This window comes from Solanum pennellii, chromosome 4, assembly GCF_001406875.1.
Source record: "Solanum pennellii chromosome 4, SPENNV200".
In the NCBI taxonomy this organism is placed as follows: domain Eukaryota; kingdom Viridiplantae; phylum Streptophyta; class Magnoliopsida; order Solanales; family Solanaceae; genus Solanum; species Solanum pennellii.
Genome location: NC_028640.1, coordinates 10,015,812 through 10,041,830, shown reverse-complemented (window position 1 = coordinate 10,041,830; position 26,019 = coordinate 10,015,812). Strand labels below are relative to the sequence as shown.

General features: G+C 32.8%; 3 protein-coding genes across 3 annotated transcripts; all 3 read right to left on the bottom strand.

Annotated features, from left to right (window-relative positions):
* Nucleotides 1-7,824: 7,824 nt before the first annotated feature.
* On the bottom strand, nucleotides 7,825-10,108 carry LOC107017469. Its single transcript, XM_027916555.1, has 6 exons — nucleotides 9,983-10,108; nucleotides 9,339-9,580; nucleotides 9,029-9,241; nucleotides 8,851-8,943; nucleotides 8,644-8,745; nucleotides 7,825-8,196 (listed from the first exon to the last, which is right to left on the bottom strand). Exons 2-6 carry the CDS (start codon nucleotides 9,405-9,407, stop codon nucleotides 7,825-7,827), a joined length of 849 nt encoding a protein of 282 aa, XP_027772356.1. The 5' UTR covers nucleotides 9,408-9,580; nucleotides 9,983-10,108.
* Nucleotides 10,109-10,520: 412 nt separating this feature from the next.
* Nucleotides 10,521-14,684, bottom strand: LOC114073935. The gene is made up of 4 exons (XM_027916554.1): nucleotides 14,594-14,684; nucleotides 11,432-11,743; nucleotides 11,254-11,359; nucleotides 10,521-11,168 (listed from the first exon to the last, which is right to left on the bottom strand). The coding sequence occupies exons 2-4, from the start codon at nucleotides 11,551-11,553 to the stop codon at nucleotides 10,521-10,523; spliced, it is 876 nt and encodes a 291-aa protein (XP_027772355.1). The 5' UTR covers nucleotides 11,554-11,743; nucleotides 14,594-14,684.
* Nucleotides 12,529-14,118, bottom strand: LOC107016507. The gene has a single exon (XM_015216956.1). The coding sequence runs from the start codon at nucleotides 14,116-14,118 to the stop codon at nucleotides 12,529-12,531; it is 1,590 nt and encodes a 529-aa protein (XP_015072442.1).
* Nucleotides 14,685-26,019: the final 11,335 nt, after the last annotated feature.

Sequence of the window (26,019 nt, the reverse complement as noted above, 5' to 3'; positions counted from 1 at the left end):
TTATTCTTTTTCTTATTTTGATTTTTATGACATATTTCGATTAATCAAAATGACATTCATGTAGGTCAATGGGTTCTAGAAGTGTTTGAGAATCTATAATTTGTTATGATTCTTGCTATTTCTTAACAATTTTGTGTTAAGAAAACATGTTTTTCTGTTGTGCTTTGTTAATGGGTCTTTTATTCTTCGAGCTAATCATCAAGCTTTGATTCTTTGTTTGTTAATGTATATATATTTCTATTATTTTTTCTAAAAGGGAAAAAATTAAACTGAAAATTGTCATATATACATTCTAGTTTTGATCATCTTAACTAACCATGAAAATTTTCTTGATTAGAGTGATGTCAGTCTCAAGTAATTTTACTTCAAGAAACTATCTATTACAAAGTACAACGAAGAGGGGCAAGAAGATTTTCAACAAAGAAGAACTTGCAGAATAAAAATGAAGAAAATCAAACTAGATTAGATGAGAATATTATTTTGTGAATGTTTATATTTTTTATGAAGATTTAAATATTTAATTTGGAGCAACATTTCTTGTATTTTTTATTTTAATAATTATAGATGGAAATGAAATACTTCTTAAAGTTCTGATTGAATCGATCGACCATGAAAAGAAATCGATCATTTGGAAAGTGATTGGAGAAAATATGATAGAGTCAATAATTCTTTCACTGTTATCTCATCCAATGAACACCAGTGGACCACAAGCACACTTATGTACGAGAAGAGAACGAAAGATACTCCAGATGCCCTTTCTCTGTTGGGTTTTCTCCTTAATGGGCTCAAAGATATTGAAAGTCACGTTCTTAAGAAATAGGCAATCTATAATGTTCCATGATTCTATACATTAGTGTGTGTGTGTTTGTAACCGGGTGATGAGTCTTTGACAATATTGGCCAGTTTTAGCTAGCATGTAAAATAAATATTGTATGTTTGAATAATATATTCAGTCTCACATATTTGAACTTGTATTGTTCACATTTTGATATCTCGTTTATTTATAGCATGTTTGTATGAACTATCACACCCTTTTTTCATCAGGATTTTTCAGTTGAAGTGACTACTTAGAAAAGAAATTGTTTTATTAAGAGTTGCTACATGTTAATTGTGTTTTAGTGAATCTCTAATCAAAATAAAGTTGACTCTTCATTTTTATCAGTTTGCGAACAAGAAATTTGAATAAGGAATTATGTTTACTGAGGAGAAGGCATCCCTCAAGTCTGATAATTCTAGCATGATCGCTTTATTGAATTATATATGACTTGAATCAATTCTCTTGTGGATAACTTCTTTAATTTATTTTAAATTTGTTTTAAAATTGTATTATTTAATTGATATGGCGTACTAGTCTTATCACAAATTATTATTAATTGTATGACATGCCTAAAATTTGCTTAGTTCTCTTTGGATCTTGATAATTTTCTCAAAAATCTTGTTCAATTTGTCATTCCAAAGCTTTCGAAATTCAAAATTGGTGAAACGAGGTTGAACTCCAATTTTTTAAAAATATTATGTCTAGGGTCCTCTACAAACACCGACCACTGTTCGTGAATATGGACGAACAAAACATAAAACCGCTCCCTAAATGTGCCATTACCTCCATGAACCACGAAACTGTTAACCTCACTGATACCACAAAGGTTTGGCCTCAATAATACATAACAGAAAAATCAGTCAACTCAAAATTAATCATCTAATGGACCCTCGAAATTCGTTCGGAATCCTAAAAACATAAATTGTTGGGCATGTAGAAAGAATTGATGGAAAATACAGGAAAAGAGGGGAATTTGAAAAGATGAGAACTTGAAGAGTTGGGAACTTGAAAATTCCTCTTATGCTTTAATGAAAAGACATTTGTCCCTCATCGGTGGTGGAAAGAAAAATAGGAAATTTTAAATATATAAACACTCCTATTAATTGTTAAAAGGGTTGGAAAGAGGGACCCCTCTCGTGCCACCGTCTTCTTCGCTCGGCTCGGCTTCGACAAATGATCGATCGAGAGATTTCCCTTTTATTTAAGATTCCCGCCATGACTATTTTGAAAGGTTGCAACTTTCAGGAACAGTCATTACCATTTGAAAGGTTGCAAACTTTCATTAATGATCGTGAAGATTCTTAAAGGGTTGCAACCTTTCGGAACCTGTTCCTCTTGCTTATAAATACCTTTCACTCTTTAGAATTTTTCCTTACGAATGTTCTGATCTCTTCTTCTTCTTATGCACAACAAATTACTTCGTGTATATTACTACTGTTGACTGATTTGCTGACACCAGAGTTTTTGGTATCTATACTCTGGTGATTGATATAATTTTACCCTGGGAGGTCATATATCAAATCAAACCTTGGATACTAGAGGGAAATAATATCCTTAAGGGGGCACTGTGAGTTCATTGGACTTGATCTTTTTTCTATTAAAAACTTCAAGATTCTGATACGTATTTTAAGAGATTTAAACTTAGCCTGAATTGATATTTGTTCATCTCTTCTACTGATTAAGAAAACTTTAGTTACTTCGTTTTTCTGCAAAAATTTTATCAGAATCAATAATTCTTTTTTTCAATCACATATTGACAACAATCTTAAGGAAATTAATCATTATTATTAATTTTTATTTCTGGTGGAGACAAAAATCTTCGTGATTTTTTACTCCTTGAAGTCTGCAATTATAATTTATTGCTTACTAAGACTGTATCAATTTTTCTTTATTGGAAATGACAAACAATGGTGTTACAGTGGCTGTTGTTGCACTAGCCCGAACTGTTCTACTATAAGTAAAGAAACCGGGAAAATTCACTGAATTTAAAAGGATGACAACAACGGATGTTTTTTTGGCTTACCACTCTAGGTCTGCAGAAATTTACCAGTAAAGAAACTCCAGTAACTGTTGCTGATATGCCAGACAGAAAAAAAAAATCATGATAATTGAAGTACGGAAACATGCAGACTTCCTATGTAAAGGCTACATTTTGAGTGCTTTGATAATGACTTATATAATGTCTATAGTGCAATGACAACTTCAAAAGAGTTGTGGGATGCACTTGAGAAGAAATATAAGATAGAAGATGCATGCTTGAAAAAATTTGTGGTCGCAAAGTTTTTAGACTATAAAATGGTTGATAGTAAAATTGTTAGATCACAAATGCAGGAACTTCAACTTATTCTCCATGATCTGATTGCTGAAGATATAGTAGTAAATGAAGTTTTTCAAGTGGCTGCAATGATCAAGAAGTTGCCTCCTTCGTGGAACGATTTCAAGAATTTTAAAGCACAACGTAAAGAAATAAAGCTTGAAGATCTATGATTCTGCTCAAGATTGAGGAAGATAACAAAAATGCCGAAAAGAAGTCTCGTAAGAGCTCAACAATCATTGGAGTTAATATTGTTGAAGAAGCTTCTACCAAAGACAAAAAGAGAAAGAAGTCCAACTGACGTAAGTTAGAACAGGCCAAGAAGAAATTCAAAGACAACTGTTATAATTGTGGCAAGGCTGGTCATAGGTCTTCTGATTGTCGTGCTCCAAGAAAGGACAAAGACAAAGGCACAGACAAAAGTCAAGCAAACATCGTGGAAAAGATGGAAGATGCATATGACTTATGTGCAATGATCTCGGAGTTTAATTTAGTTGGAAATCCCATGGAGTGGGTGTCACACCCCATTTTCTCGTAAAAACGAGTTTTGTGCACGACCTAACAACTCTCTCGGGATTTTGAATTTGGAGTCGCCACCTAACAAATTAAGGCGCGTTACGGCACCTATCTAACATAACTAAGTCTATCTAAGGCGAACGAGCCATTGATCAGTGTAAGGGTTCAAATTACCTCGAGGGGAAGGTGTTAGGCATCCCTCGAGGTCCACAAATGTGAGTCCCGACTGTATCTCATGCAATCTATGTGGGGGTTACAAGAAGCAATTAAGGTCACTTCATTTATTAGTTTATTTAAGTAGCATGCTTGCTAGGTGATAAGAAATATGTAATACATGAGACCATTTTATTATTTTGACCAATTAATTAATAAAGGCTAGGTGATAGAAAATATAAACAATTAAAATCATTTTATTTAAATCTAACATGTGATACTAGGTGATATAGCAACAAGTTGAATCAAATAGCTCATTATTATCTTAATTAATATTTAAACATGCGAGATTAAGTGATAATAATAAAATAGATATACTAAACAATTAAAAAAGAGATAAGCGAGAAGATAGAAAAGAGACAAATAAATAAGCAAATAATTTTATTATTTTTATTTTAATCTACCCAAAATAAATATAATTTAAAACAAACAAGTAAAGGAATAAAAGGGAAGGGAGACTCTAAGAGACATTTTTGGATCAGCACTCGACTTTTTTCTATTTTCCGATAGGCTGCCGTATAGGGACAGACAAAACCAAAGTTTGTCTTTCAAGCCTGAGTTGATGTCATCATCTCTGTAGGGCAAACTATCTCTACCCAACCACCGCATGCATTTCATACCTAATAGGTGTCTAATCGTCCCAACTTGATTGTCCAAGAGGCATTGGACTCTTAAAGGGTGTGTTTAGACAAAATAGAATATGAGGCCCTCCTAGACAAAAAGTCAAACAAACAAGACAGATAGGACAGTCATTTTAGTCACACAGGTCTCAAATTTTGCCGCTAAATTTTAATTAGACATGCTTGCAAATAACACATAATTGTGAAAGGTCTCATCTAAGTGTGTGAGCACAAAATTATAATAACAAAACAAAAATTAATTATGGGAGAAAAAAATATGACAGATGTAGATTTTAGTGTTCAACTAATTTTAAAGGGAGCAATGATTAGTGACATAATAGATTTTATTTTATTTCCAAGTAGTAATGGATGTGATGCACATATTTTTTAAAACAATAGAAAGATTTTAATATTAATACAAAGATATAACTTAGGGCAACCAATTTATTATTTATTTAGGCAGAAAATTTATTTTAAGAACAACAATAGATTTCATATTAATGCAAAAAATTATTCTAAGTGACTAGTTTGTTTTAATGCGGAAAGTGTTTTTACATTTTTATTTATAGATTTACAAATTGGTTATTAATGTTAAAAATATATTTTTAGGCAGTAATTAATTACAATGCAGAAATTAATTAGTAGCAAATTTTAGATGCAAAAGAGGTTAATTAAATATAATATTTATAGGAAAATATTTTTCTAAAAATAACAAAAGTACTATAGGACTCCATTAAAAGGGAAAAACAAGTAGTAACAAATAGCCAAAACTTTAAAATAATCTTAAAAAATGATGACGAATTTTATTTTAATTTTTAATATTCTAAAGATATTGTAATCCTAGTTATCCCAAACACATAACATTATAAAACAAGATGAATTTATTTGGCATGCGACAATAGATAAGGATTGTTACATACAAACTAGTAAAGCCACCAAATTCGCTAATTAAATTTAATAAAATATGCTTTCATTCCACCAAACAAGAAAATAAGCACTTTTATATTGACAATAAAAGAGGGAAGAAACCAACTTGATTGCTTCCAATAGAATACTTAAAGTAACATATAAATAAAAAGAGAAACAGAGTTGAAAATTAGAAGATAATGAATTGAGAAACTAACCTTGTTGCTTCCAAGCAAGATGCTTAAAATGTGTTGTGCAATATAGAAGTTTAAATAAAGTAATAATACGTAAAGTTAAAGTTGAAAGGGTGTGAGTCGGGATCAGATAGGACAAGGCTAAAAATTGGGTCAATGTGATGTTACTCCCTTTATTCTATTTTTTATGATCAACCTTCTTAAAAAACTTAAGACAAGACGAAAAGAGTTCTGAAAGAGATCATTCAGGGGTACTGAATAAAATACTTTGATATTTAAGAAAACTTATCTACAACTTAAAAATATATATATATACTTAAATTTTTTAGTGAAACTTTGTTGATAATTTAACAAAATTATAAAAAGTTGTCGAGTCTTTGAGATTTCTAAAATGGTGACATATAAAAATGAGAATAAGAAAGGACTAACAGTTGGCTCTATCCTTATAAATTGATAATGTGCTTCATACGAGAAGTCAACTATGGCTTGTCTTGTTTCATCATCTCTCAAGGCGTACCTGATGCACTTGAGGCGGAGACTTCACTTGAGCTCACACTACAAAAAAACACTTAAAATCTGGGGGTTAAAATTACATATTCCGGAGGTCAGTAACCCCCGCAACTTAGTTTTATGGCAGTTGCAGAAACTCCTACAATTAGGTGTGCCACAATTATGTTGCAGGGTTTTTTTTCCAACCCCTGGTACCAGTAGCGGGGGTTTGCTAACGGGGGTTTTGAACCCACAAATTGATAACTGCACAAATTCTAGGATTTAGAACCCCAACAATTTATATACTCTGGGAGTCAAAAACCCCACGATTCATGAATTATACATTAAAACTAACAAGAGTTTTAACTCCTGCTATTTATGAAATGTATCTTTTTCTAAAATTTTGCTGGAAATTAAATATTCAAAATTAAATAATAATAACTACTTAATTAACATAGACAAATCTAAAAAGGCATATTAGTATATGAAATAACACAATAGTTCACCACAAAAGCATGTCATAAAGTGTACTATTAGTTCTACAAACTTAATAGGAACATGTAAATCACTTCAACCATATTATTACAAGAAACTTTCAATCACTACAAAAACTTGCTTGAACTTCAAATCACTACAAAAAATTGCTTAAACTTTAGATCACTAGCATCCAAACTCAAGAAAGGATCTACAATTGTTCATGAAACTTCAGCGGGGTTAACTACGATTACTATCATTTACATCACCTGGCTGCAAAGGAAAATACACATGTAAGTGACTTCATCCAAACTCAAGACTTTTACTCCGATAAAATATGAAATAATGCAAGCTAACACTAAGCATGTGAACAACAATACTAAATTCACTACTATGAAAGTAAATACCAATGCCACTCATTAACAAATAGGAGATGTAATCATGCAATTTGCTTAGAGATATGAATTGTCTTTGCAAGTACAACAAGAACAAGCAATTCAGATGAGTTTATGCGGAAATACTCATAGCATGATTGCATTTAAGAATATGAAAATCACAAATCCTAAAACTGATTCGACCTCAACAAATAACAATAGAAGTACATATCTGCATATGTGCAAATATGCATACGTACAGTAGCTATTTTTTTTCTTTCTTGCCTTCTGACAGTACCTGGATCAACTTATGCAAACTTGACTATTTCACCGAGTACTTGCTAACCTCTGCCTACCAAGACTTTGGGAATGAGAAGAAATCACCTAATGTTTCTTGTCTCTATTGACATTTGAACCCTAATTTCCAATGATTTCCTCCCCCCCCCCTAATCGACCAGTAGACCACACTATTGGGTGCATACATAAGCATAGCTATCTAATTGCAGAAAGCACCAACAAGAAGGAGCAGAAAGTCCAAAGGGGTACACACATCCTATGATTTACCTGATGTTACTCGGCAGGCTAAGGAAAAGAAGTCAACAACAAGAACAATGCAAAGTAAATACAAACTTGTCGTTTAGATGCCAGAAGAAAACTCTTCATGGACTATAAATTAGGTTGTTGTGTATTTCCATAAGAGTACATAATGTTGCACAAGAAGCTCAAAAGGAAAATCATCTCCATTTACAAATATTGGACAGTAAAGGCCAATTTGCTGCACATTATGCACTAGCAGTGGCCATGCATATGTAGAATTGTTTTTCAATTAGCATTTAATGCACTAGCATTTGTTTTTCAATTAGCATTTGATGTAAACTTAACGAACATATCTGATATATAAATTAGGTCATTGAAGAAGAGAGAATGTAAACATTATATTTACCATTGTAGTAGTAGGAGCAAATAACCCCACAAATTGTTCTGGTAATGCCCCTTCTTTCATTATCATATATGACTTGAAAGCAGCCATCATTTGAATGTGAGAATTCAACAATTTATTGTAGTTCTCCTGGCAATTGGATGGACATGAAACACTCGAAGCATTCATACCGCTGAATCGAGGTCTTGCTTGTTTAAAAACTCTAGTGGGAACAACTCCTAATCCCAAACACCTTACCCTTCCAGAGTGCTCTTTTCCTAGAATTTTTCCAACTGCATCATCTGGCGATATTATAGACTCATCCACAGTGCTTTGACTCAGAGTTTGCTGAATTTTTTCCTGAGTATAGTACACACACAGAACACTTTATCAAAATTTTAAAAAGTAATTGAGAACAAAGATGTATTACCTAAATATAATCAAAGTGCATTCACATATTCCTGAGTTAGGAATTCCTTTACTCCTGAGTTTAGCATTCATAAAATAAGCAAAGTACATGCATATATTCAATCCAAGTGAGAGATAATTAGTGAGACATAATTTTAAATCATTTACTCAAGCAAGGATTTTAAATCACTTCAAAATGACAGCACACTATACTAAACAAGGCACCATCAAACTGATTTGAACAATAGCAATGACGAAAATATTAACAGAGAATCTCAGGTTTAAAATAAATAAGAGACTAAACATAAACTGCTTGACTTAACTTGTTAATAGAATAGGGACAGACTTGACACAACCAAGGAACTGGAGTGCTATTATTTCCCCCATTAACTAACTTACACAGATAACTTTTGCCGCTTCATTTACATATGCTCCATCTACATTCTTATGAGTAGCAAGATAAAGTTCTGCTCGCCCAGGCATTTGACCGGTCTCAGCCATCTATAAGCAAAACAATCAACTTAGAATAACTTAACTAATTAAAAATAATTACAAAATAAGTCATCTTAATAACTAAATAAAATGAAAAGAACTAAAATCTTTAACCATTTCAGCCCTTCTTCTAGAGTTAGCTTTGGATCCACCTGTGTGTGGAATGATTTGTTTCTTTCGACTTTCAGCATTTCTGTTGCACATTTCCTAACAAAAAAGATACACGAAATTCAATCATTAGAAAGTAATTATATGACTACACATACTACTTAAAACAATTAAATATATATACCTGTGTTTCTTTTTTATAACGATAATTAACATAAGAAGTCCACTGATCTCTTGGAATTCCAGGTGGAACATTATCCATAATCTGAGTTTTGCTTTTAAGTGGATCACTGAACACTTTCCATATGTCCAACCTATTTGCACTCCACTTCTTTGAAATACAGTTATAAACATATCGTCGAGCAGCTAAGTTGGTTGTCTCAAAAAAAAATCGAGGCTTCAATAATAAACACTAGTTAGCTTACCTATTAAATTTAAATATAAAGATTCGAGAAAAGAATATAAGTATAGTATTCAGAATATAGAGTTTATACCACTATGATTTGATCAAAGACGCTATCGAAGTATGACATAGGCATATTTGGCCATTTGTCAAAGTGCATTGGAAATAAGGACGAATCAGCAGCTAAAATTCCACAAAAACCAGAAAGAAGGGGTTGTGCTTCTCCAAATGGACAATCCAGGTAGTCAAAATTGACCACAATACGATCTTCTCCAGATAAATTTAGCACTTCTTTGACTTTCACTTTGAGTTTCTTTTTGTTTCCTTCTGAATCTGGAATAGTGAAAATGATATAAAATGAAAACATGTTCAATTTTCCAACCAATCATGTTCTAGAGTGGGTTGTAGTACTTGTTTATGTTTTTAATTGTTTCCCTCTATTGTTCCACAGTGGGTTGTTGCCTTTTATTATTCTTTATTATGTGATGTATTATGTTTTTAATTGTTTCCCTTCAATTGCAGCAATAATGACTTTTGATCATCAAGACATTGAGGGAAAACCAAGAAACTTGTATTTTTTTTTCACTTTGTGATTAAAATGAAGGGAGTAGGTAGAAAAGAAGATGAAAAGTGAGGGGAAAAATAGGACAAGCCCCTCTAACAAGAAGAAGAAAAACAAGACAAATGGAGAAGAAGAAAAAAAGATGAAAAAGAAAGAAGAAGTGTAAAGTTTACCTATTGCTTCTACGGTCCAATACTCCGTAGACTCACTTCCAACAACACGCTTCTTAAATTATTTCGGTTGTGATTCGGCCTGACTTGATGAAGTCGAATGTGATACAGCCTGATTTGAGGAAATAGACTGTGATGCAGCCTAAGTTGACTGAACCGGCTGTGATGTAGTCTGAACTGAGGAAGTCATCTGTTTTTTCGCCTGAACTGATGAAATCGATTGTGATGTGGTTGGTTGTGCGTTGGGCTGAACTGACAATGTAGGTTGTGTTTGAACTGAGTTTTGCAAGTTCTGCCAGCGCTTGGTCTTTGCCATTTCTACAATAAACCAAAGATAAGATACATCAGAAATTCTTTAAAAAAATACTGTTATTGCAATACTTGTAAAGATTACTGGTTCATCTAGTTATAAGACTGCAGATTTTCATAAGAAATTTGTATCCAGATCCACACACACATGAAAAGTTCAAATCTTAATAAAAGAGTGATGTGATTAGCATATACAAATAGTTTTTCCTTTACACCAAAACTAAAAAGCATGCTATGTGTGTTCAGAAATATGCTCCTCTGTTGAGATTTGGACATTTCCATAATCAACATCGAAAAAAATTTCAAATTCTTGTTGTTGGTAGGGCTCATTCTCAAATATCTCTTCTTCATAATCTTGTCCCATGTCAAACACATCTCTTGGTTGTAAATGTATAGCTACACTCCATTCTTTATCTGTTTCATCATCAACATAGAAAACCATATTTGCTTGTGATGCTTCAATATAAGGATCATCATCCTCACGATCACCGGTGTGAATCAATTTAGAAAAATTTACACAATTAAAGTTCCAAACATCTCTTTTAAACCCTCTATCTCGGGTAGTGTCAGCCCACTTGCATTTGAAAAGCACAACCCTGAACTTTCCATAATAGTTAAGCTCAATAATATCTTCCAACTTCCCATAATATGGCAAATCTGCTTGTCTTGCATTTCTATCAGCACTAGATGCAACGCAAGAAGTGTTAGACATAAGAAAAACTCCACTATTTTGAGTTTTCAATCCTTGTTCTCTTGACAAAGTTCGAAATTTGAACCCATTAATGTTATAAGCAGTGAATCTTCTTGCATATGGCGCTGGACCTTGTGCTAAAAACTTTATATCATCAGAGATTGTGTCTTCTATATCTGGATTCATTATCTAAATAAGAAAAATATTTTCGTCAGATATTCTAAATTGAATTAGAAATCCTATGCAAAACTATCATCTAATTTCAATCACTCACCCGCTTAGGAAACCAATCAGTAAACTCTCTATTAATTCTCTTTTCTACCTCTGTTATCGAAGGTTTTCTGCCTCTTGAACTCCTTTTAATGTGTTGCCTAAATTCACTACAAATAAAATCAATGAACAACCATTTTACTAATGTTTTTTAATAGATCAAGCTTATTTAAATTACTTACTCAATAAATGGCTTTGCTGAAGCGCAATTAAGTAATACATATCGATGAGCTTGAGTTTTCTCCAAATGAGTCAAAGCAAATGTTATGAAGCCTCCGACAACTTTACCTTGTCGAGGGAACATAGATGACCTTTCAGGAACCTCATCATGATTTGTTTCATCATTTACTCGTTTAGGCCTATTTACCCTCGATTCGATATCCTCAAAATAACGAGAATAAAGAGTTAGAGCTTCTTCAATTTTTTGACCTTCAGCTATACATCCTTCTGCCTGTGATTTGTTCCCTATAAGTGACTTGAAATGACCTAACAATCTACCATTAAAATTACATAGTATTAGAACAAGCATTTACTTTGAGACAAAAGTTTTTAAAAATAAGATATTTTACCTTTCAACAAAATACATCCATCGATAATGTACTGGACCACCTTGTATTACTTCGTCCACTAAATGGACAGTTAAATGAACCATTACAGTAAAAAGGATGGAAGGAACAACATCTCTAGATGGCAAAGAGTGATAACAATCTGTTTTTGTAGTTTTTCAAGGTCCATGAGGCTCAAGTTTTTCAGACAAATGTGTCTAAAAAGGGAACAGAACTCTACCAAAATTGCTACAACTTGATTTGGAAGCACATTGCGAATTGCTATCGGCAGTAATTGTTCCATAATGATGTGACAATCATGACTTTTTAATCCAAAGATCCTCTTTGATTCTAGATGTATACAACGAGATATATTACTCGAATAACCATCGGGCATTAAGATATTCTTTAAAGTTGTAAGGAAGGTCACTTTCTTATCCTTTGGAATTGTAAATGCACCAAGCCGAAAATCACCATTCTCATCTGCCCAAAGGTCTTCCCTTATACCCATATCTTGTAGATCTTTTCGAGCTTCAATGTGATCCTTTGACTTTTCTCTATCATTTTACAGAGTGTGAATAATATTGTCAAAAATATTTTTTCAATATGCATAACATCTAAATTATGGCGCAACAAGTTGGATTCCCAATAAGGAAGATTGAAGAATATGATTTTTTTCTTCCACTGTTTAGTTGAACCTTCACCCACACTGCTTTGTCTATTTTTTTTCTTTTTCATTTTATTTTATCATTCAACTTTTCTTGTCTTCCAAATGTAACATTAATATTTGTCACTTGTTGCAAAATATCAGATCCAGATAACTTTTTGGGGGGGTTTCTTTCTTCTACAGTTCCATCAAAATGATTCCTCATTAATCTGAATTTATGATTTCTTGCCAAAAATCGACGATGACCAACAAAGCACCACTTTCTACTATGAGTAAGTCGACAAGGTTTCATGTCAAAATTACAAGATGGACATGCAAAACCGGTATATGTGTTCCAACCAGATAAGATACCGAGTCCCGGAAAATCACTAATTGTCCACATAAGAGCTGCCCGCATTCTAAACATTTCATTCTTTGATGAATCAAAAGTCTGTACACCTTCACTCCACAACTCATTCAACTCCTTAATAAGTGGTTGTAAGTATACATCTATGTTATTTCCCACCATTCGTGGACCTGGAATGATCATTGATAGAATAGAATTTGGTTGTTTCATGCACAACCAAGGTGGTAGGTTATATGGAACCAAAATTACAGGCCAAATGCTATTATTAGTACTCATCGCTCCAAAGGGATTGAAACCATCACTAGCTAACCCTAATCGAACATTTCGAGATTCAAAAGCAAATTCAGGATAAGTTGTATCAAATCTCTTCCATGCCTCACCATCTCTAGGATGCCTTAAGATTCCATCTTTGTTACCACCTTCCATATGCCACCTCATATGTTCTTCCATCTTAGAGCACATGAACAGTCTTTGTAATCTTGGCTTTAATGGGAAGTAACGCAAAATTTTTGCAGGTCTCTTTTTTTTCTTCTTACCCCTAGCAACCACTTTAATGTTTGTATTCTTCTCATCAAGCTTCCATCTCGAAGTATGACAATGCTTGCATGTTTCCTCATTAACATCATCTCCCCAATACAACATGCAATCATTTGGACAAGCATCAATCTTAACATAATCAAGACATAACTTGTTGATAGTTTTCTTAGCCTCATAAAAAGAATCAGGGATCTTTGCAAATTCAAAGGCATCCCTGAGTAGATCCAATATCATAGTCATTCCTTTGTCACTTAGACTAGACAAACACTTTATGTGATATAACTTTAACAAAAACTCTAATTTTGAGTACTTAGACCCTTCATACAATTCTTCCCTTCCATCTTTGAGCAACTCAAAAAAGTCTTTGTCATATGATGTGGGTATATCCTTTAATATCTCTTCTTCTGCCACTATTTGCGATGGACCTACATCAAATCTCTCTTGCCTAAAGCCATGAAATGCTTCGTTAATCAATAATTCTACAGGATTTTTTGGAGGCAGTGTATCCTGAGTAAACTCTCTGCTTTTAGAATTTTGTAACACACTTGTTTCCCCATGCATAACCCAAATGACATAATTTTGAGGAAATGGCTTGCAAATCAAATGATCAAATACTACCTCTCTAGTCTGCCATTTTCCAAAACAACATTGAGGACACGGGCATTTTATTCTATCTTCTATAGCTCCATTTTTAAAAGCAAATTCCAAAAACTGATTCAAACCAACCAGATATTCCTTTGTGGTCCTTGGCATTCTAATCCAAGATTTATCCATCGAAAAAACAAAATTAGCAGACAATATCACCTATAAGATTTTCATGAGAAAATAATAAGGTTAGAGTGATATTTTAACAATTTTATGTACCAGCTAATGCAGAAATGGAGTATATGCAGAAATGGTCATAATGTTTTCTTTTTGCATGCCAAAATTGTAACATAATGAACACAGGAAGTGGATGTGGATTTACAGAACAACAATCTGAGAGAAAATGTGTATTTGTTTCTCTATTTAGTACTACTGTAGTAAGCGCACCTGAATTATTTACAGGCTTGTACTTGATATTCAATCACTTTGTGTATGTACTAACTTATTCGACAGAAACTCATTGATTTATTTTGTAAGTAAAATAAAACAGATAGCTGAGATTGAGAAAGATCAGCATCAGCATCAACAAATGAACTTGATACCAGGAAGTTCATCAAGCTATCATCAAAGAGTACCAACATATATCAAAAGGGGGTCAGAGTACCTCAATTTTCTTTATCCTTAAACAAACAAGATCTAGCAGCTCTCCAGTTCCAGCTCCAGTTCAATATAAAGCAAATATTGAAAGGGAGGTCAGACCTGATAAATTAAACAAAACAAATATATTCTATAAGATTATGCAAAAGGAATCCTCTTACTCTCTATTTTAATCAGTTAGTTCCTCTGTCTCGGATATGACCATGGTTAGTGAAACAGAGTATTTACATGCGGTCCAGAAAGATACAGCCAACTTTGTGATCGATCATACAAGACTTGTACATAAATTTTGCTTCATGTTGCCCAGAAGATTAAGCTGATATCTTTCATCAGCATAGTCTTGTAATTGATTTTGTTGATAAAAAAAAAAATCAACTCCGTTGCCCTTTTTACTTGCAAATTCTAATCTCCTTTCTGTTACAGTTACCTTCAAGTTGTCCGTTGTAACTGTCATGTTTAAGGCTGTAAGCAGTAACTATAATTTTTTCCTATTTTAAATCCCTGAAGAAAGCAATTTATGAAATAATCTTACATTAGGCATTGTATTTCAAACTTTGATTTCCTGTAACCTTCTCTTGGTTAAACTATTGTTTTTTTTCTCTTATATTTTCTTCTACCATTAACTAATACACTACTAAATCAAATTGAAAATTTTGGATTTTTCTCTCTGATGTCTTCTTTAATTATAAAAAAATGGCATACTTTTAAAATTTCAGAAAACTCAACAAGACTTTTTATTCTTTTACCCTTCAGAAAATTTTTTATTAGTGTCTTTGAATATTCTTTACATATGCTTATAAGTTAGAAAGCCCAACATTTTATGGTTTCATCATATTCTTGATATTGCATATGAGAAACCAGAACTGCTGTGAGGTAAAAACTTATAAGCATAGCTTGACTGTCAATTACTAAAAGTGGTGTATGGAGGCTCATATTCTTACAGAATATATGACCCTCAAATGAGCCAATTCTAGAGCATTTCAATAAGACTATAGTTCGTCGTCTACTTTGGTAATGTCTATGAAGAAAAACGTAGACTCCAAACTCCTTCTTTACAGTGATATTACAGAAGATTTGACATTGTACAACATGATATAAGATGCACTGTATTTTGATAGGTTAACTAGTATACCACAAACTTGGTCCAAAATCTCTGAATTGCTAAAAGATTGCAACTAGAACTTCTAACCGATTATATGTAACATTCATCTACAGAAGTTTCTGTGCCCTTCCTCTGTGTCTTCAGATTCTCCTTGTTCAGAATCAGTCCCATTTGTCAGTCTCCAATAAGATAGGTCTGATACAAGGAAACATCTGAATGCAAACAGAAGACATAATTTCTTATCTACCTCTATATTTGCCTTTCATCATGACCTTGCTTCTCCTTCCCGAGAGACCTCAGGTTCAGGATTAATTGAAATAGAAACTGTTTAAGGTGCAAAAGGTACTGCAAGAGACGGAATGGTACAAGGATTTGAACGCGGTGTTCTTAACTAGCAGTATCAGTCATCTTTCCCTCATATAAGTTGCAGAGATTGGCTTGAAACATCACAGGCAAACATAGAAGACTACACAAGGTCACTCCTATGAGATAGACTTTATCAACTCATACAAGAATACAACAATCAGACTGTTCCAACTTCGTCATTAATAGATATTACCCCACCCCTATCTCTAATAAGAGTATTTACACCAATGTGAAACTTTTCTAACTCTGTTAAACCAACCATTAGATTTATGTAGCAGAAATAGTACATATCATCAGAATCCACTAAAACGCAAAAACTGGCTGAAGGAGAGTAACAAGTTGTAATATTTTAATTTTTATACCATGCTGATTTTTCTTTCTTTTCTCCCACAAGACTGATACTGCATCAGTATTAACAGAAGCCATTGGCTATATTCAGTTCCTTCAGGACCAAATACTGGTAATAACATACTCATTCTGCTTTATTAATTTCCTCTTGAATTCATCTTGATGTTCATATAAAAAAAATCCCTTATAATTATGCAGACATTGATTATGCCTTATACGAAATCAACTGAAAGGAAGCTCCATCACATAAATCTAAAGGTAAGTGAGAAATTAATATTGTTAAATATACTGGGATAATTTCAGAGACCGAAACTCTGCTAAAACAGGACTTGGTTGTGTAGCTAAACTAACCTACTACAGTTAATAAAAAAACATTTGCTGATAAGTGAAATCGAGGGCATATGTAGCAGCTAAACAAAGAGAAACTATATACACCTTATGCATAAACAAGGATTGACAGAGAAGACAAATTTTACAAAGAAACAAGCCACCTGTTGAGCAACACGATTGAGACAACAATCTGTAGACACAAAATGCCTCGAAAAATTTGTAATTATCGCCAAAATTATAACAAAATAAACCTAATTCTACCACAAAATACATGTTCAAATTTAATATTTTGAATTTTTCCTCCAAGACTAATACAACAATATTAACCTAATTTTACCTCCATGCATCTATACAAACAGCAAAAAAACAAGCTTACATAGTAAATACAAGCAATAATTTGTACAATTTGGGAAGATTCAGATGAGAAAATCCGAAAATATGAGGCTGGTTCATTATTCAAAGGGGTGATAAGTGGAAAACATTACCTTACAACACCTATCCCATTTTGAATCTCGTGAGTAGCTGAAGTTTATAGAGCTGTGAGGAGACGCCGGAGGAGTGCGATGGTGACGACGGAGAAGTACCACTAGACGTCGGAGGTGCTTGTGACAGTGAGAGAAGTGTGACCGTGAGAGAGATAATTTGGAAGTTTCCTAAAGTTGGGTTTATTTTGTGTTTTGCAATTTAAAGTAAAAATAACTTTTTATTAAATTATCTATTTCCAAAAGTTGTAAGTATTTGTATTTCATAAATAAAAAATATATATCTTATATTATGAAATAAAAAATATATTCTGGAATAGAAGATGTTTAAACTCCCGATATTTACTTAAGTTATTTTTAGGGGTTTTAAATCCCGCTAAATATTTTTATTTTCCGTCAGCTATTAAACCCCCGTTATTTAATGTAATATGTGGGAGTTGTAGCTAACCTCCGCTTTGAAACCCCCACGATTTAGGTGTTTTTTTGTAGTGTCAGCTTCACGCATTGACCCTCCGCTAGTTGTGATTGAACTCCAAGCAACGTCATCCATCATTGTTATGTACATGCAAAAAAAAATAAATTTATATATATATATATAAAGGTGAAGGTATGTCTGTTTTTAATGGTTTACTAATCAAAAAGAAAAATTATAATAATAAAGTATGTTAATATAATTAAACTAAACACAAAAGAAAGAAAGAAAAACACATCTGCAACTCGTGCTACCTTACAATTAGGGAGAAAGCCTTAACAACAGTTGAAATTGCTAACACATTAAAATACTAGGTTAATCACTAGCCAATTTATAATCAAATCCGTTCCCAACTAATTTCAACATCAACGGATTCTATATCTAAAAATTGAAATGTATCTAAATAATTTAAATCCAAGAAATATTACATGCTTGAATAAATAGGATGATGAAAAAAACATAAAAAAAATCATGGTTATCTTAACATTATTTAATCAAGGGCAAATAACTTATTAGCTGAAACGTTAATTTTTTTATTTTTTATTTTTTAAAAAGTCACGATTTGTTGACAAAACAATTTTAACAAGTTACAACATAAATCAAACAAAATACTAACAAGCAGATAATTGAGCATAATAAGAAAAAACGAGGCTATATCTAAATCAAGTAAGACAATAAAGAAACATAACTACCAAAATCAAACATCTTTATAAAATAATAATTAATTAAGTAAAGGTAACCAAGTGCAAACATTATATCAACAGCTTCATATAAACTTCAAATTTTTATTCAATAATCATTCTTCCATTGATGTCTTCAACAGATATTCCAACAAAAGACATTGACTACTATAGAGGTGTTAAAAGATAGCACATATTTAAAATACATACTCACTTCATGAACTTCTCAACCAAGCAATTAACCACAAATTATTATACTAAAAGGGTAACTTAGGCTAGCTTCTCAAAGTATTAGATAAAGTTCACTATTGTTTTATTATATATATATATATATGTATATATATATATATATATAGTTCACGAGATCAATAGGAACAAGAGGTCCATGACTTAGTTTTTTTTTTAATTTCTCCTCTAGACATTCTTTATCGACCATGAAAATGACATATAACCCAACTTAAACCAATACCTTATACATTGAACATCCAGAAATGAACAGGAAACTATAATCATGCCCTCCAAGTGTATGTATTTGTTTGATATATAAACAAGCAAACATGACGATATTTAATCTAGGCTATGAGAAAAGTTTGAAATGAAGTGTCTATCATACAAAACATAGACCATACAATATACGGATACCAAAAAAAGAGTACAAATCAACTAGGTAGAAGAAGAGAGGTAGCTTTTCAATAATGGAAATTTTACGGGCAGCCATACAACTATCTAAAACACGAAAAAGAGAAGAGATACAACCTTGGAATGTGCTAAGAACACAACTTTCTCCCTTTGGATCGACCAAGAATAGTGAATGAATCTTTTCGAACTTGCGAGCAAGTGAGCAGTGTCGCCTTCACCAATTTGATCACCACCCGGAATTGACGGAGACATCCCCAAGTAACCAAATCTTGACCTAAATGGACCCTTGATTCGAACACGTCGATTTGGAGAAGAAAACTCGTAGTGTTGAAAGCTGCTGATTATGATCTTTTCATGATGGGATTTTAGGGTTTTTTCTCATGGATTTGGTGGAGATGGTATGTTAAAAAAATGTTCGATGTTTTCTTCCTAAGTATGATGATCTATCTCCATCCTCTTCATGGTTTATACTAGTCTAGCTTTTATGGAGAAAAAAAAGACATTGAAGAAGGGAACTAGAAAAGAAAAGGTTGATCTCAAGGAAGTATTTTGGGTGAGGAAATTACATTCTTCCCATAAAGAGAAAATTTTATGATTTGTAGGAGGATTCTATGGGTATGAAAATTTTTAACTAAAATTTAAAACCAAACCATTGAATGTAAAGACGGTTTCCAGTGCTAGTTATCCAGTTACAGAAGCGACTCCATCGGCTTTCGCTTTCGCGTCTCTCTAAAATTGCAGTCATGGTAAAATCTTGACTGCTAAGCACACGAGTTTTCTACAAATCAAAATAGAAATGGAAGGCTTGTTATTCAACAGTATAACATGACTTATATACTCGTGTCAACCAAGGTATATGTGGATCTATTCAAATTTGTAACGAACTTGACTCGAAAAATTCCGTCTTCTCTACAGAGAATTATAATTTTGATATGATAGTGGGTTGCCCGGGATTCGAACCCGGAACTAGTCGGATGGAGTAGATCAGTTCCTTGTTAAATAAAATAAATGTTAATCTTAAATTAAATAAACAAGTAAAGATCCCTCCTCAAGCCGTGCTTGCACTTTTCATTGCACACAGCTTTCCCTATGTATACATCAGTTCCTTTCGTGTAGAAATTAGAAAGACTTAAAAAAGTTGAATACTCGGTTGATTTACCCCTTATTAGTATTACAATCAACATTTCAGAATAGTGAAATTTTTTGATCTCTTCGTCATTTATTTGTCATTTAGACAATCTAAGAATGAATCATTGAGAATTCGCCAGATCATTTATACAAAAAATATTCAAATACCAAATCCGACTTCTATATACTCCCCACAAACTAGACGAAGCTCGTGGGAAGGTCAAAAATTTAACATATTATAAAATTCTACAAAAAGAAATATAAATGGGTAACTATCCAATTACCAAGTAAAAGAAAAATTATTAAATCAATAATTATATTATTATAAAAGATAAACTACCAATATTTACGGTAAAGTAAAAGTGGAAGATCTTCATTCAAACTAAATTAACAAATGCACATATTTATGGAAGGGATAATAATAAGTATTTTAAATTATACATACTAAAGTATGTAGTTAATTGGGTAAAACTAAATATAAAACTTTACAAGGAACAGGTACTATAACGCATAATTAATCAAATAAAAATCAAGAAAATTATTATAGGTCGGTCAAAATTGGGTGTCAACAATGATTTCTCGACTCAGGTGCCACTCGACATATTTTCTCTGTGACAGAAGTCTTTGCAACGTACACTCAAGCTGAGTACGATGAAGATTTATTCATGGGAAACATTGCAACAACAAGGATTGCAGGAACTAAGAAAGTAATGTTGAAAATGACATTCGAGAAAGTGTTGACTTTGAACAGTGTTCTGCATGTCTCTACCATTAGGAATAATTTCGGTTGCACTACTCGTTAAGAACGGGTTTAAGTGAGTCCTAGTTAGTGATAAAGTTGTAATAAGTAAGATTGAAATGTTTATAGGAAAGGGCTACATCAATGAGTGTCTTTTCAAACTGAATGTAATGGTTATTGACCGAATTAATAAGAATTCTGCTTCTGTTTACTTATTGGAGTCAAATGATTTATGGCATGCCCATTTGGGACATATAAGTTACAAAGCCTTGTGAAAATTGGTTACTCTAGAAGTATTGCCTGATTTTAAATGTGATAAATCAAAATGTGAAATTTGTGTAAAAAATAAGTTTGTTAAACATCCCTATAAGTCTGTTGAAAGAAATCCAAAAACTTTTGACTTAATTCACACGATATGAAGTTGACATCATCTCGTGGTGGAATAAGTATGTTATAACTTTTATTGACGACTGCACTCGATTTTGTTATTTATATTTGCTTAATAGTACGGATGAAGCAATTGATGCATTTAAGCAATACAAAAATGAAATGGAGAACCAATTAAATCTAAAGATAAAAATAATTCGGAGTGATAGGGTGGAGAATATGAATCTCCTTTTGCAGAGATATGTTTGCAATATGAAATTATTCATCAATCTACTGCATCATATACACCATAGTCAAATGGTTTGGCGGAACGTAAAAATAGAATATTAAAGAAAATGATGAATGCCTTGATGATCAATTCCAGATAACCACAAAACTTTTGGGGGGAAGTCATTCGTATGGCTAATAAGATACTAAATAGGGTACCTCATCGAAAAACACAATCAATCCCATATGATATGGAGAAAGGAAGGAAACTCAACTTGAAATATTGAAAGTGTGGGGGTGTTTATCCAAGGTAGAGGTTCCTTTACCAAAGAGGTTTAAAATTGGACCCAAAATAATAGATTGTGTATTTATTGGATATGCTGTGAACAGTAAAGCTTTCCGGTTTTCGGTTCACAAATCTTATATTCCTGAGATTCATATTAATACGATAATTGAGTAAGATAACGTAGAGTTTTTTGAAAATATTTATCCGTATAAAACTGAATGTGAGTCGACAAGTGAAAGACCTAAACGACCACATGAAGAATCAACGGAAAATATACTAACTAGTGAGGATCTTAGTCGTAGTACTCGCCAACGGAAACCTGCTTCTTTTGGATAAGATTTGCGGCACTGTTGCTTGAAAATGAGCCTCAAACATTTAAAGTAGCTATGTCTTCATCTGATTCAACTTACTGGAAAGAAGCACTCAATAGTGAGATCAAATCAATTTTAAGTAATCACACTTGGGAATTGACTGATCTACCTCTAGGAAATAAACCTCTAGGATCAAAGTGGATCTTTAAAAGGAAAATGAAACCTAATGGGACTATTAACAAATATAAGGCTAGATTAGTAGTCAAAGGGTATAGACAAAAGGAAGGTCTTGACTAATTTGACACATACGCTCCAGTAACAAGGATAACATCAATTAGGATGTTAATAGCACTAGCAGGAGTGCATGATCTTAAAATCCACCTAATGGATGTAAAGACTGCCTTCTTAAATGGAGAGTTGGAGGAAGAATTTTACATAGAACAACTTGAAGGGTTTATAGTTCCTTGTAAAGAAATGAAAGTGTGCAGACTTGTGAAGTCACTTTATGGACTCGAGCAAGCACCCAAAAAATGGCATGCTAAATTTTACCAAACTATGTTGGCAAATGGATTCAAGATCAACGAATGTGATAAATATGTTTACATTAAAAACGTTATGAATCACGATGTCATTGTTTGTTTATATGTTGATGACATTTTAATAATGAGTAAAGACATTGACTATATAAATGCTACTAAGCGCATGTTGTCTAGCAAGTTTGATATGAAGGACTTAGGAGTTACTAATTTAATCTTAGGGGTAAGAATTATCGAAACTCCTCAAGGACTAGCATTATCTCAATCTCATTATAGTAAAAAAGTATTGGATAATTTCAAATACTTGAATTTTAATATTATCAAAAGTCCAATTGATTTAAGTTGTACATTTCAAAAGAATGAAGGTCAAAGCGACTCTCAATTGGAATATATCAGAGTATTGGGAAGTTTGATGTATATTAAGAATTGTACGCGACCAAATATATCATGTGCTATTAGCAAACTGAGTCGATTTAATAATAAGTAATTTGAATAAAACTCATTCGATGACAATGAAACGTGTGTTGGGATATATGAAATATACACAACACTATGCTTTGTATTATAATAAATATCCTGCTGTGATTGAAGGATATAGTGATGCGAATTGGATCACCGGGTCAAATGAAGTAAAATCCACAAGTGGTTATGTGTTCATACTTGGTGGAGGAGCAGTCTCTTGGAAATCATCCAAACAGACATGTATTTCTCTTTCCATAATGAAATCTGAATTCATTGCTTTGGATAAGGCTGGTGAAGAAGCTGAATGACTCTGGAGTTTCTTAGAGGATATTTCATTCTGGCCCAAACCTGTTGGACCTATTTGGATACATTGCGATAGTCAAGCAACAATAGGTAGGGCAGGGAGAGTCATGTACAACGGAATGTCTCGCCATATACGACAGAGACATAACACCATCAGACAACTGCTTTCTAGTGGAATTATCACAATTGAGTATGTAAAATCAAGCGATAATGTCTCAGATCCACTAACGAAAGGCCTAGTGAGAGAGGCAGTTGAAAGATCATCTAAGGGAATGGGTTTACGGCTTAGGACAAGTCATTATGACTGTAACTCTATCAAGCAGATTGGAGATCCCAAGAGCTAGATTCAAGGAGAAAAATAAAGTTGTAGCTGACGGTTAGACATTGTCAATTAACTCAATCCATTCTCATTATGAATACTGTTCAGGAATAAGGTTAAGACTTTAAGACTTGTTAATGAGGTAATAAAAGCTTAAAGGTTTTAATGATTTGCGAAGTTTGATAGATTTGACTAAATAGTGTATCTACGAGATGACACGGTTAAAAATCACCTATGTGAGTGTGAAGTGAAAGCCGCTTCAAAGAGAATTTTATGTCAAAAACCTATTCTTTATACACTCGTGAAACAAAAAGATGTTCATGGCTGAAACAAACACAACCGTAAGAACTATAAACAGTAAAGGTTTAATTGTGTGACATATAGTTGTCTAGGTATACCTTAAAGCTCGACGGTTCAAAGATATCGCATCTACCTATTGACCGAGTATACATGTGTTCACTACGAAAAGTTCAAGGGGAAACCTACTTATCCAGATGCAATTAATCCTTGCATGTAAAGTACACACTTGTTTGTGCATTCCTATATTATAAACATTCTCCATTAATGTGGGGGATTGATGGGTATGTAGCAAGAATTAATGGAAAATAGAGGAATTTGAATAGTTGAAAACTTGAAGAGTTAGGAACTGGAAAAGTCCTCTTATCCTTTAATGAAAAGGCATTTGTCCCTCATCAGTGGTGGAAAGAAAAATAGGAGAGTTTAAATATAGAAACACTCCTATTAATTGTTAAAAGGGTTGAAAGGAGGGACCTCCCTCACGCCGTTGTCGTCGCTCGCTCGGCTTTGGCTACGGCTTGGCAAATGATCGATCGAGATAATTTTTGGACAAAGTTTGTTTTATTTATATAATTAATTATTTATTTAATTAATTAAATTAAATTACATGACCAATATATTTTCAATTAATTAGTTGAAAACATTTTCAGTTATTTAGTTGAAATTAATCAAAATGTTTCAAGTTTTTAGTTGATTAACCCGATCCAACAAGGATCCATGCGTGACCCGTTTTAATTTAAAAAACATTCGCATTTTATTTAAAATTCCCACAATGAGTGTTCTGAAAGGTTGCAACTTTCAGGAACAGTTATTACCATTTGAAAGGTTGCAAACTTTCGTTAATGGTCGTGAGGATTCTGAAAGGGTTGGAACCTTTCGGAACCTGTTCCTCTTGCTTATAAATACCTTTCACTCTTCAGAATTTTTCTTTACGAACTTTCTGATCTCCTCTTCTCTTTTGCACAACAAATTACTTCGTATATTTTACTGTTGTTGACTGGTTCACTGGCATTAGATTTTTTGGTATCTATACTCTGGTGATTGAGATAATTTTACCCTGGGAGGTCATATTCCAAATCAAACCTCGGATACTAGAGGGTAATAATTTCCTTAAGGGCACAATGTGAGTTCATTGGATTTGATCTTCTTTCCTATTACAAATTTCCAAATTCTGGTACGTGTTTTTACGGATTTTAGTTTTTTCTAAATTGATTTCTTTTCATCTCTTTGTACCGATTCTAAAAACTTTTGTTACTACGTGTTTCTGTTAAGTTTTATCAAAGTCAGTAATTCTCTTTTCAAACACATATTGACAACATAAAACCATATATGTAAATTGACTATGCTCGTTGTTTTGGATAGAATAAAGCCATCGAAATATGAATTCAAGGTTTACTTGATCCAAATCTTGTCTAAGTCAAAAGAAACTAATCATAAGGCCTAAGAAGACTAAATCAAGTTTGGGACCTCTAAAAATTCAATCAAAACCTTCTCCGGACCTATAATTATCCCCTGAATTCAAAGCAACTCTCGATATTCTGATCCAAGCATCCGTATCGAGAATGTTAACTAAGTCAACACAAAAGCTAGAATTTCACAATTCCCTTAGACCAATTCCCATACTCCAAAACTGATGTAATCGACAGAATTCATTCTGACACTTAAAACTCTAAAAGACACCGAAAACCATTTTTAGCAACTTTAAACTTTCAAATTTCAAAAAATTTTAAAATTCACAACTTTTAACTCCAAACTCAAAGCAAATTTTAAAACTCATTCAAAAATAACAAAAGGCCAATATCATGAAAGATAGTTAACAAGCTAGTTTGTTAGAAAATTTAAATGAGAATTGAATCAGTTAGTGAGTTGGCAACAAATAGCCATGTGTGAGAGGTAATGTAGTAGTACATATAGGTGAGGAAGGTCATCACTTGGATTTTGATCTAGATTCTCTATGCTATCATCTTGTAAACTCATATCTATCATTGTGGTTCTGTGGACAATTTTCTAATATATATATATATATATATATATATATA

Excerpts from the sequence above, each read along its gene's own strand:
- LOC107016507 (XM_015216956.1), bottom strand. The coding sequence starts at position 14,118 with ATGGATAAATCTTGGATTAGAATGCCAAGGACCACAAAGGAATATCTG.
- LOC114073935 (XM_027916554.1), bottom strand. The coding sequence starts at position 11,553 with ATGTTCCCTCGACAAGGTAAAGTTGTCGGAGGCTTCATAACATTTGCT. Across the intron at positions 11,360-11,431 it reads TCAGCAAAGCCATTTATTGA|TGAATTTAGGCAACACATTA; the intron begins GTAAGTAATTTA and ends TTTTATTTGTAG. Across the intron at positions 11,169-11,253 it reads CTGATTGGTTTCCTAAGCGG|ATAATGAATCCAGATATAGA; the intron begins GTGAGTGATTGA and ends TTTCTTATTTAG.
- LOC107017469 (XM_027916555.1), bottom strand. The coding sequence starts at position 9,407 with ATGCACTTTGACAAATGGCCAAATATGCCTATGTCATACTTCGATAGC. Across the intron at positions 8,944-9,028 it reads GTTATAAAAAAGAAACACAG|GAAATGTGCAACAGAAATGC; the intron begins GTATATATATTT and ends CTTTTTTGTTAG. Across the intron at positions 8,746-8,850 it reads CTAGAAGAAGGGCTGAAATG|ATGGCTGAGACCGGTCAAAT; the intron begins GTTAAAGATTTT and ends TTTTGCTTATAG.